At 40.1% G+C, this 13,383-nt stretch overlaps 1 protein-coding gene across 1 annotated transcript in view; it reads left to right on the forward strand.

Annotated features, from left to right (window-relative positions):
* ARHGEF4 (Rho guanine nucleotide exchange factor 4) overlaps nt 1-13,383 on the forward strand; it is a 261,133-nt gene that overhangs the window by 115,002 nt on the left and 132,748 nt on the right. The window contains 2 exon segments of the mRNA XM_069727783.1: nt 1,527-4,826; nt 9,213-9,518. Coding sequence (XP_069583884.1) covers nt 1,527-4,826; nt 9,213-9,518 — 3,606 coding nt within the window.

Genomic DNA, 13,383 nt, shown 5'->3' on the forward strand with positions numbered 1-13,383 from the left:
GGTGGGTTTACTCCGTGTGCGATCTCCACGAGTTGAATAGAGGCTATATACAGAGTGAATACAGATTACGCTCCGCAGTGATTAAAGTAGGTGAATTACCGTAATTTATCTATGATCCATACATGAAATCTTACGATGTATAACAGCGATCTATATCAAAAAAGCCAAGTGCTCACAGGGCATCATCCTGTTATAATAGTGATTGGAGAACGACTCACCTGGTGAGGTTGTACCAGGGTACAACAACTGAATTCACAGTGATGCTGAATGGGGAGCTGCTGCTGCCAACAGAACTTTATAGAGAGAAGTATCCTAGGAGAAAACCATATCCCAGGTACAAAAGATGAACTGTTTTGAGGGTGCTGCAGGTAAGAATATTAAAGGGGTCTTCCCCACAAAGTTCATTTTCATCATTAGATGTTTGAATAATAAGAAGGTCAACAATTGGATGTGTTAAAAAAAAATGTTCCTGTGCTGAGATAATCTTATAAATGTGCCCTTGCTGTGTACTATGTAATGGCTGTGTCTGACCGTGCAGGAACATGGTCTGATCGTACCACAGCTCCTGGGCAGGGGAGGAAACAAAAGAGAGTACACAGACAGGCCAGGCGCATCTGCGATCCCATGCTGTCTCAACCGCTTTTTATTAACTACCGACTTAATATTCTCAACTGCAGCACCCTGAAAACAGGCAGTTTTTTCCACTTGGGATAACGATATATAATATGCAGGTTTATGAAGAATGAATGTTATATTTTCTACTAAATAGCAAATAGGTGCATTAGTTTGAAAGAGCGGCCGATCACAGCAAGTGTTATGTTGTCCTCTTTTTTGACATTCTGACAAAGAGCTGGGACGCTTAATATAAAAAATGTTTTTCTTAAAGAGGTTTTCAAGTTAAAAACATTTATCACCGATCTATTTGCTTGACAAAGGTTCAGGAGGAGCCGAAACGTTGCCCAGGATGAGTGGGGCAGAATAACGTTTTTTCATTTTTTCCCACCTGAAATAATTGGAGTGCTGCCTATTTAGTTTGGCAAGTATTAGACTGTTTGCCTGGAGGCCTGGCACCCGCTGTGAACTATTGTGCTGTTCCTTTTTTACTATATACGATCTATCTATTAGATATATGATAAACATGGGGTCACCATCAAGCATGACAACCGGTGTCTCAATTTCACATTCCCCCTTTCTTCAGCTAGGACTGAATTTAGCAGCGTGGTCTTCTGATTCATTCAATGCCTATGGGACTGTATGGGGACTGTACTTGGTTATCTTCGTCAGTCCCTTAGACACTGAATGGAGCGGCAGTGGTCATGTGTGACCATGCTACTTTATTCAATCCTGATCAAATGATGAAGAAGGTGAGAAAAGGACCTTCATTCTTGTGATTGGTTGGTGTCCAATTCGCATATTTTTCCTTACTTCCTGTGAATAGGAAATGTGTTTTGTGGAAAAAATATCCCTTATATTATATTATAATATATTTTATTTATTCCTCATCTTACACCTCTTTATCATTACAGACCCCAGAAATAAATGAAGACACTGAAAATAAAGTAGAATTTAATGACGACAGAAGTGCCGACCAGTGTACGCTTGACTTTGGGTCTTACAGTCCGGACCAAGATGAAGATTATTTTGAAACTAGATCCTACTTCAGCGACAGTCCCTCTGAATTAAAAAGTGAAGTATTTGAGAGCATTTCCGACATTGAATCTATTGCTAGTGATGCGACAGATGAACTAAACAGAAGGACAGATTGCATTTTATTAGACAAGGAGGAATCTGAGTATTCAAATTTTACTAAACTTCAAGGTGGCTTTTATTCAAAGAGTTTGTACTTCCCAAAAGAGATCAAATGTAGCCAAGAAGATCAGACGGAGGACTCTTCCGGTTTACAAACACAGTGCCCATCTCCGCTGAAAAACCTCACATCTGAGCTCAGTGAAGAACAAACTGTGGAGAGAAAAAATAAGGATCTTTTTACTCCAAGTGCAAATTTAAGAGAAGATACAGAGAATAATAATGTAGCTTTCAATGGGTTGCAGCACAATGTGACAGTAATAGAGGAAGGCCCTAGAGGTTCGGTGGTGTCTACAGAGATACAGACGAAAACAAAAAGAAGAGTTAATGTAATTTCTCAGTCAGAAGGTTGTCTAACTTGTGCACGGTCAGACACAACTATCGTTGCCTCTCACCAAAGTTTGCCTAATATTCATTTTAGAATTCATAACCTTAATAACACTGCAGTAGAGTGTGGTGCAAACAGGGGAGAGATAAGTACGGAAAAGCCATTCTCTGGAAAAAGTCATAATCTAGACAAACCTTCACCCTTCGTAGATCAGGTCTATGGAGATTTAATGAGGACTCCATCAGAAAAACCAACTCAAGTTGACGAGTCTAGTCTTTACCAAGAAAACTGGAGGCACAGTTCCCATCAACACTGGGAACCAACCAGAGCACTTAATGGATATAACGCAGGGCAAAACCAACATAATCATTCTCTTGATGATTATAATACAGGCATAGGGTGTGGATCTTTAGAACCTGACATATGTAAAGATAGAGAAAATAGATTCTTGGTTATATTAAACTCTATAAAAGCAAATAAGAGCAATTGTAAAGAAAAATCATCTGCAAAGCCAAATGTGCCTGACTGCAGTATAGATGAGGCAAAAAACTGTACGGTAGGTAATAATGACACTGCACTAAACCACATGACCATCAAAGAAGCGTCCCATCAGGAGTCAGATGCTGTCAATGATTCTTCTAACAAATCCAGTCTTATTATCATATCCATACAAACGACAGATGCTCAGGCAAAAAGGAGCAAACCCAATGACATCCATCTAGTAGGAGAACATAGTATACGGCCTGGTTCTGGGCCATCGCACAATTCACAAGAAAACAGTGAAATACTCAGGTCCTACAGTGAAGATTTAGTCAAAGAAAAACTTATCAATAAAGATGTAGTCAACATAGATAGTATTGATAAAGAGGAGAAACATTCTACTGAAGCAAAGCTAGATATGAAACCTTCTCTTGAAATGGATGCTGATTTTATGGCTATTGAAAGAAGACAAGTTGAACACAGTCCTCAAATGCAGGACAAAGTAGTAGATCACCCTGATCCCAAAAGAACCAATCAAGAAGAAATTATTAGTCTGGATCCAGACTATATGATTTTAGCTAATGTATGTGATTTAGATGAAGAATCCATCATGGAACAAACTGATTTGTTAAATTCTGTCAAAATACTGAATGATGACCAGAGTGAGGAAAGCACAGATAGCTCAGAGCATCTAGCATTCAGTTTCTCAGATGATGATGAAGACGACATAGAATATGACAGTTTGCAAAATCTAGAAGGTAAAAAGGAGGACATGTTAGGTCATATATATGACTCGACTTTTGAAAGAAACACAATAAACATGGACTTGGATTTAATGGATGAAAATGATGAAAGCAATGACTGGAGCAGCAACAGCTGCATCACTGAAAACGAAAACTGTGGAGATATTATTGGCACTAACCAAGTGGTGGAAGAATGCAAAAATGTGGATTCAAATGACAGATCTTCAGGATTGCCACCAATTTTAGAGGTTCCTCCAGAAGGCAATAAACCAGCCAAGTCAGAAAGTGACACAAAAGTAGAAGATAAGGCTGAAAGGACAGTGAATAATATAGAAAGCAAGCATTTACACTCTCTTACACCTCCACTTATAGCCAGTAGACAGATAGTCAATCTATGCAGAGATGAACACTCTTCAGATCTCTCTGATGATGACTTATATGAGAACAGCTTTCTCTACAACAGGAGTATGAGAAAAGCTTCAGGATCAGGGAGGATTGACCTGGAAAATTTTACCCGACTCAGAAATGATGTTTCAACTGTTAGGATGCCAGAGCCACCCGATCCAACCTACAGCCAAGATCTTCCAAAGCCTCAATTAGACAATAATGATATTAAAAATAGTAATAAAAGTACAGAAGGCAAAAGGTTAAAAGAGAGACTATCTTGGGCTCATAAGTCATTCTCAAGCCTTTTTGATTTTAAAAATCTAGAAAAAGAGAATACAGTTCAAAACATGGATTCTATCACTAAAGAGGAAAGGAAAAAGCTCAGACCTCATCAAATGTCATGGAGAGCCTTACGAAAGAACAAGGAAAGAGACTCAATCAAAAGACTCAGTGTATTAACATTATCCACACAAGATATCAACTCAAGCAAACCAAGGAAGGAATCGAAAGAAAAGATTGATACATACGGTGACAACCATTCATCAGTGGTCCCAGATTTACTCAGTGGTTCCAGCTACACGGAATTCAATGACAACTACCAAATGTCTATTTCACCAGAATCTGCACATGAGAATGTTGATATAAGAAGGTCTGCTAAGTGTGGATCCACTGCGAATGCAAGGAATTCATTTGACCAGTCTATGACCTGTACAATATATAATCCAAGTGAACCTTCAATGATGAGACAATCGTCAAGTCTGTCCTATGGAAATATCTACTCCAATGCTGTCCTTAACTCAATGCCTTGTCGACCAATGAGTCCAAAACCCCAAAGTCAATGGCCTAATTGTCAGCGTAAAAGCCTTCGAAATTCCAGGGCCAGTGCCACCTCCATGACTTCTTTAGGAACCTCTTCTCCACTGGATGCTTATTTGGACTCAGCTGAGGCATCCATGGTATTCAAACCATGGATGGTGAATTCTCTAGAGAATGAAGCCCTGAAGGAGGACAGCGGGATCAGCAGTCAGTCCCAAGCCAGTATATACACAACGTCTTCAACTAGCGACATACTGAAGGAAGATGTAAGTACAATATTGCTTTTTTTCAAGGATCCCTATATTTTTCATAATAGAATATAGAATTACACAATATACTGCTCATGGACAAAAGGGGTTTTCTCATTATGAGTTTTCAGAAATGTGCGGCTCCTCTGCCTCCCACCTTTTGCTTGCTAAGGGGCGATGCCCTCCTGATGGTTGACAGTTCGGCCAAGTGGTATGGTCATGCTGCTGTCCTGAACTGAGTACTTTCCCATGCTAAAAACAGAAGTGCAGGGAAACTCAAGCTGAAAATTTCTAGTGATCCATCCAGCTTCAGATAAATACTTGTAAGCTCTAAAGCAAAGAGCTTGCAAGCGAGCGCTCCTTGCTTAAGAAACCAACCATCTCTGATATGATACAGAGGTAGCCAGTTTTCTAGACAACGAGCAGTATACTGAACAGTTAAAAATCCTTCCTTACTTGAGAATTGAGAGTATTTAAAAGTGAGGTACAATTCAAAGTTGCTTATTTTTTACAAATACTTTGCAATTTTACCTATTTCACAAGATGAGGAAACCTCTTTAAAGTATTCTAAGTCCTCAAAAAAGCATGTCAAATCATAAACACATAATGGCATGAACAGAAAGAATAAACTCAAAGGAACACAGATATCTGGTAACATTTTACACTTTTAAAGAAAGGAAATTGTATTTTTCATTTACTAGATATAATGTTTGCTTTTCCAACTACTTAAAGGTAATTTTTTAAATAAATGCTTCTATAGGGCAGCACTGTTGATTTTCAGCGCCGGGGTCTTGGGTTCAAATCCCACCAAGGACAACATCTGCAAGAAGTTTGTATGTTCTCCCCGTGTTTCCATGGGTTTACTCCTGGTTCCCCGGTTTCCTTGCACACTGCAAAGACATACTGATAGGGAATCTAGACTGTGAGCCGAATTGAGCACAGTGATGTCTGTAAAGTGCTACTGAATATGATGGCAATGTATAAGCATGATAAATAATACATTTGTTGTTGAATTCTGAAAAGGTTGGTCATTGGAAAGTCAGCACTTTAACTGCCAGTAGATGGCGAAAGAGGCCAAAACTACAAAAACGGCGAGGAAAGAATTGCCGAAGTTTTAATGTGCAAGCAGCCGAGACCTTTGTGCTATTGCACTCACGCTTGCTGGTCACTAATGAAACTGCCTCTTGCTAAAGGTCATAAATGTATTGTTTTGGGTGAAATCTTCACATGCCTGTTATCGCTAAATTTTTAAATTCAAAGCATTCTGATGTAAGAAAATATTTTCATTGACTTCCTTCCTTATCAGAATTCATTTTGGCAGTTAAAAAGTCAACGTATAGATCACATTTTGATTACTCTCCATAACTACCTGTCAATTAAACCTCGCAGCGGTTTTCCCACAAAGTATATTTTAATTAATATCTATTAATTGAAATAAATTAATTTCCACAATTGAATGTGTTAAAAAAAATGTTCCTGTGCAGAGATAATCTTATAAATGTGCCCCTGCTGTGTACTGTGTAATGGTTGTGTCTGACCGTGCAGGGAGATGGTCTGATCATAACACAGCTCCTGGGCATGGGAGGGAGCAAATAGACGATACAGACAGGACCGCACGAGATCACAGATACTGCTTTTTGTTAGGTAAAATATTTCCTAGCCTGTTGAAAAACAAGCAGCAAATGTTTTACCTCACAGAAAGAATCAGCTGTGATCCTGTGCTGTCCTGTCTGTATACTCTAAAAATAATTCCCATAGTCCTTTTTTAAGCAGGCGAAAGTCACTTCAAATATTCATAATTCACATATTCCTTTGTGGACAGAAATATCTCCCAAAGGAAAAACGAAGTGAGGATGAGGAAAGTAATTAATATAATGTTTATTAACAATAGTTAAAAAGCATAACAATCAAAAGACACAAACTGTGAATAAAATACAGGGGGTATATCAACACCAGACAAAATCTGGGGAAACGGGCCCGCCTGATGTGGTCACAGAAAATAATGGGAGCCTGAAGTGTCACAAGATGATAATATTAATGGTGACACTAATATATATAGAAGGCTGACTAGCAAGACACTGCACAATTTTAATACATGGTTCTTAATATGTGACCACTATATAAAGTATTCCCCTATGGAGCTGGCAGGACGGAACCTAAAGTATATCAGAAGGTGCACAGGAAAATGCTAACCAACTTGAAAAAGATTCACATACAAGACACTGCACAGTTATAATACATGGTTCTTAATATGTGGCCACTATTTAAAGTATTCCCCTATGGAGCTGGCAGACCGGAAGCTGAAGTATATCAGAAGGTGCACAAAAGTATGCTAACCAACTTGAAAGAGATTATGAGGTCCTCGCCCCCCATTAGAAGAAGCTACGGCAAAACAACGCTTGTCGGGCGCCGGGGATCCGCACCTGCCTCCTGCCACAGATTACTAGCACCTCTCTGCACCTCCAGCTATATAGAAGTAATTAACCATGTGATTACCTATATGTGCACTCTTGTTATCCCCCATTGGGTACCCCGTCTACTCTGGCTCTTGTATGTGAATCTCTTTCAAGTTGGTTAGCATACTTTTGTGCACCTTCTGATATACTTTAGGTTCCGTCCTGCCAGCTCCATAGGGGAATACTTTAAATAGTGGCCACATATTAAGAACCATGTATTATAACTGTGCAGTGTCTTGTATGTGAATCTTTTTCAAGTTGGTTAGCATTTTCCTGTGCACCTTCTGATATACTTTAGGTTCCGTCCTGCCAGCTCCATAGGGGAATACTTTACATAGTGGTCACATATTAAGAACCATGTATTAAAATTGTGCAGTGTCTTGCTAGTCAGCCTTCTATATATATTAGTGTCACCATTAATATTATCATCTTGTGACACTTCAGGCTCCCATTATTTTCTGTGACCACATCAGGCGGGCCCGTTTCCCCAGATTTTGTCTGGTGTTGATATACCCCCTGTATTTTATTCACAGTTTGTGTCTTTTGATTGTTATGCTTTTTAACTATTGTTAATAAACATTATATTTTTAAATTACTTTCCTCATCCTCACTTCGTTTTTCCTTTGGGAGATATTTCTGTCCACAAAGGAATATGTGAATTCTGTCTGTATACTCGTTTGCTTTCCTCCCTTCCCAGGAGCTGTGATATGATCAGACCATGTTCCTGCACGGTCAGACACAGACATTACACAGTACACAGCAGAGGCACAATCATAAGATTATGTGAGCACTGGTCCATGAGCCTGAGTAGGATAGCCGGGTAGACCCCTCCACTCAAATGGGGGACAAGGCATTCCCATTCTCATTCTCGGTAGTCCTCTCAATTGTAAGCGTTGTCTAATATTGATTCTTATCATGTATGTACAGGATAACTATGGGTTTCACCACTGGGATGCCCACCGATTTGAAGAATGAAGAGGTGGCATGCATGTCACCGCTTCAATCATTGTCTATAGGAATGTCAAGGATAAGAGAATATACCACTACACTGAAATGGGGGATATGGACCCCCTTATGATTGGTAGTGTGAGAGCACCTTAAAGGCTTGTGCAGACGACTCTATTATCGGTCCCAGTGCGATCAGACAAGACATCAGTTCACACCCAGACCGATGTTATTGTATGGGGCCGTGTACATGTAAGATTTTTTTCCTCAGACAGAACCGATTCTGAGTAAAAATCGCAGCATTCCCAAATTTGAGCTGATATTCAGATCGCACTTTGCCATGAAAGTCAATGAGTGCATGAGAAACATCAGACTGCGCTCGGTTGACATCTGAGAACAGTTCACTTTTCATGAACTGACACAATAGGGAAGATGGAGACATTTTCTTCTCCATCATCTCATCCGAGAGAATCGGAGCACAGGTTGATCAGAGTGTGATTTGCATAATCGGCGCTATTCTCTCAGGTGAGACAATATACGGTCATCTGCACCAAGCCTAGCACTGTTTCATTTGTATGTCAATTAAAAAGGCCCTGTCAATTGTCATAAGTGTTTACCTGGCCTAACTAATGCTGTTCTCCTTAATCTGCCATTATTGTGTTTCTTTTTCCTGCGCTTCACCATTCCCTGAGAAATGGTTCCCTCTTTCCAATATGTAAATCTAGTCTTGTTAGTCAAGAGGGAGAGGTGTTCGTGAACATACAGACAGGAAAGAGTTGACCAACCCTACTTGGCTAAAAAAAAAGACTAGATTTAAACACTGGGAAGAAGTGACCACACTTCAGGAATGGACAGGTGCAAGAACCAAAAAAAAAACACAACTCCAAATTTAGGAAAACAGTTGTATTTATGGTAAGTGACAGGTCATCTTTAATTATTTGGATTTGGGAATTTTCAGATCGGTATTGTCTTACATACCTTTCACTTAAACTGATACAAACAGGATACTAAACAACAAAACCAACCAACAACTATAAAGGTACCGAGGGAGAAAGTCCTTCAGAAGAAGAAGACCTCTGAGTTTCTTGTATTCACATTTCCAAACATGGACACGAGTAAAACCTGCACATTACCCATGCTGACATCAGTGGAGCACGGGAAAGACTCAGAGAAAAGAAATACTAGACTGCTGTTCAGGAGCCTCAGCTGTGATGATGACCTATGGGTAAATCAGAGAAAGCAGGAGATGCAAGTAGACAAGCCAGAAAGTACAATTCAAGGGGACAGTCACATAAACAATCAGTCACAAGTAAGAATGGCGTCCATCCTGCCACTCTATCCTCTGCTGTCTTTGGGCTCCTTTTTCTTCTTTTCTAATCTTTCATGTGAATCTTTGCTATGGATGAGGGATCCGCAATGGATTTAGTTACATGTCATTGGCCAGACATAATAAGACAATCCTATCTCCCGACAGTTTATTATGCATTGCTGACTTATGTAACAGTTTGCTCTCCAAGCAAAAAAACAATATTTGCACTTCTCTTAATTGTTAGCACTTGGTATTTTTAAGTCTGAAACCAATTACATCACTTCTCCAACTTTGTGCTTTTTATTTTGCTGAATTTTAGTGAAATGCCATTTATGGCATCTCACTAAGTCATTTTCATCTTTCTTGAAAAGAACTTCTTGTGCAATCATCAGTAGTGTATCAAGTTACATCTTATTTTAGAGATGAACCTTGAATCCACGCTTATGATATTGGTGGTGGTATTATACAGCTTTATGGTAGCCATAAAGGTGCAGCTTGTAGGTCATTTCCATAGAAAACATGGCGATTCTCATGTTCTCTACTAATTCTGGTGTCCAACTCAAGGATGGATTTTTATTCTGCTATAATCAAATTTTAAAGAAGACCTGCAACTTCTAGGGCTGAGTTGAGGAGTTCTATAATATGACGTTCTGAAGCTTTCCAACATATCCCATAATAACCACACAAATCACCTACTGCAGGCAAATTAAGATAAGTGGACTATGATGGTGAAGCAGCCAATAGTTTGCCATCAGTTCATCTCACCTTTTCAATGAAATTGGTGTTCACCTTACAACATGTTCTTAAACATCTGTCAGAAAACATACCTAGAAATGATGATTAGTGTTCAATGATTCCCCTTTAATACAAGATTACAGTACGTAAATATCAGAGAGGAGCTAAGAAGAGACAGAGGTGTACGGAGTGATTGTCCACTACTTGGACAAACCCTTCTTAAATACATCAGGGCCCCATGTAAAATACAACTACCTACTGGACCAACAATGTTCAAGCAATGTCGGCACTATGTCACCCGGTGATGCTGGGCATGGAGCCCTGTTGCATTTAAGAAGGAGTTATCCAAGTAATGATTATATCCCCTTCAGTTTTTCAATTTGGTTAGGTTTGCAAAATTAAATGTCCTAAAATAAAATTGACTACATCTCAGCTGCTTAGACCTCATTGATTGGATGATCTAGTCCTGTATTTGCATAACTTGGCTGCTATCAATTAAGTTATTAATGTTTGTTTGAGGAATGTTCTGCCTTGATAAACGCAATAGGACAGCAAATCTTCAAGATCCACTGCTGGCAGCTGCCTTTGCAATTGTTGATCAATCACATCCTTCATGTTCTCAATGGGAGACAAATTTGTTTGTCTATTGTTGCATCCAAGACGAAAGTTGTTGAAGAGGATAGTCCTCCATTGCAACCTCCATTGATCCATTTCTCTGAACTATATATGGAAGCCATGTGGAAGACCATGAAGGCCTTTATGAGAGAATGTTAGGGCTAGAGGAACGCACCAAATAATTAAATAGATAGAATAAGGTGCGTTCGCAGTCCGGAGTCCACCGTGCAGAGATGGAACCTGCTGCTAAGTAATGACGGACTATATGGCGGTACAATGAGGATACACACATGGGTTAACTTCACCCTGTATGAAGAAAGTGAACCCTGTTACGTCACAGGGTCGTGGTACAGCACAGAGAGCGCAAACAAGGAATCACAGAACTCTATCCCAGGACACAGGATTAGAGTTCGTGTAGACCTCTTGCGATCGACACGACAATTGGGGTATCAGAGTAACTAAAATGCACAGAAGTGCATGCTGTGCCACACTAGCGGACGCCACTAACCACCCAGACTTGGGTAAGGTAAGCGCTCTAATAGCGCACGGCGCTGCACTGGCAGTCACAGCAGTTAGACGCTGTTTACGTGTGGCTTTGTGCTGATGGCTTAGCTGGGCGCTAGATAGCAAACATCCACCTTACGCGAGCAGTCATACACAAGGGAGGGGATGCTTAAAGAACGACTTGCACTCATCAACACACACACGTTTTCAAATGTATATTAGCGCATGGCCGTGCAGCCATGCGAACCTTTTATAGCTGCAGCAAGTACAGGACCTTCCCAGAAGGACTAATGGGAGTCTGCCACAGAAGAAGAACACCGTCAGGACCTTCCTAGAGGACCAATGGGATTTTCTGCAGTATCTAAGCATGTGACCCCCGACCTCCAATGGGAGGTCGTCCCGTGGGCATGCTCAGAAAGGGAAAAGCTGGACTTAGTCCCAGAAAGACCTGCCTGCTGCTGAACATTGCTGGCTACAAGGACAGAGCCTGGAAGGGCAATAGTAACCAGTCATCCAGTATCAGCCTGAGCTAGATGCTGGGACCGACGTCTCAGCTAAGCAGACTCCACTGCGGCTGGAAAAGAATGGGAGACTGCAGCAGAGATGGTTCAAGATTCCCCCTGTGCAGAGGTGGGAACTCGACACCTAACAGAGAATATGACATCAATAATACTCCTTAGATTATGGTGCATGGTAGCCGGGTGTCTCGTCTTTGATGTACACTAAAAGATCAGTGATATATTGATTTTGTTGTGGAACCAATAGTACGAGCATTTCTCCAAAGTATTTTTTGAAAATGACAACCTCAGGCTATGAAAAGCCTGCATGGTCTAAACGTGCTATCATGGCCTACAGCACCTTTGGACTATCTCCCATCGAGCACATCAGGAGTATCAAAGGTTGACAATTGCAAAGGGAGCATAACATACCTCAGACACCCATTAATCACTTTATTGATTGCTGAAAAGACTGATTATATTTTTCCCCAATTATTTTACCACTTAATGAAACTCTCCCATCAAAATTTGTATCATCTCAAAATATTGGAATCATATTATATAGCACTGTGTACTTACAATTGCACATTTTGCCTTTCTACCCAGTTAATGCTTTTCCATTAGGGCTATGACTTCACATTATTAAAAACTGACTAGCTGAATCCTTCTAAGCTCTATGTAGAAACAGGAGTTCAATTTTTCCTGCATGACTCATAAGTCTCTGCAAAAATCCATGGCAGGGGGGATGAGGGAGAAGCTGGGTCAGGAGTTGAAGAGGGGGATAATAAATGCAGGGACAAGAGACTGCCTGTTTCTACATAAAGCAGAGAAAAGAGAAGAATTAACTGGGTAGAAAGGCAAAATGAGCAATTGTAAGTACACAGTGCTGTATAATATGACTGCAATATATTAAGAGGATGAAAAATTTGCTTTGAGGAAGAGGGCTTCTTTAAGGTGAGTTTATTCAGTTTCTTTACCTTTATCATTTGTCATTCTGCCACTGCACACTGACACACCTATAGGAGATAAACATACTAATATTGTATCTTAAAATGGTGGCAAAATAATAAAATACGTCCAATTATTTCTAAATTTAGAAATGTTTCAAATAAGGGATTTTAGATGACTAAAATGGGGTCATGTAGAAATCAATATGAGGAGGAAAGCATCATTGCATTTTGCCAACTAAATAAACTGAGCTGTCCGCAGTGTGCAGAACCATGTGCCACAACACATATGGCAAAAATTAGATAAAATTTGACTGTTTCCTCTTTGGGCTCAGTAATCACTGGGGTCTGCTGGAGTTGGACTAAGATGAAAATAGAGGCCTGCTCAATTGGTCTTTGTCCAGGCTTAGCCAGCAACTCTCGGAAATGATTTGGCAGTGGATTAATTTGGTGAACAAAGTATAAGACTAGGAGCCTGACATTGACAGACATGCCTCGGCTTGGGGTGCCATCAGCAATGTCTTGATAAATACCACCATGATACACAATCAATATGAAAGCTCAGAA

This window comes from Ranitomeya imitator, chromosome 5 (genome assembly GCF_032444005.1).
Source record: "Ranitomeya imitator isolate aRanImi1 chromosome 5, aRanImi1.pri, whole genome shotgun sequence".
Taxonomy (NCBI): Eukaryota; Metazoa; Chordata; class Amphibia; order Anura; family Dendrobatidae; genus Ranitomeya; species Ranitomeya imitator.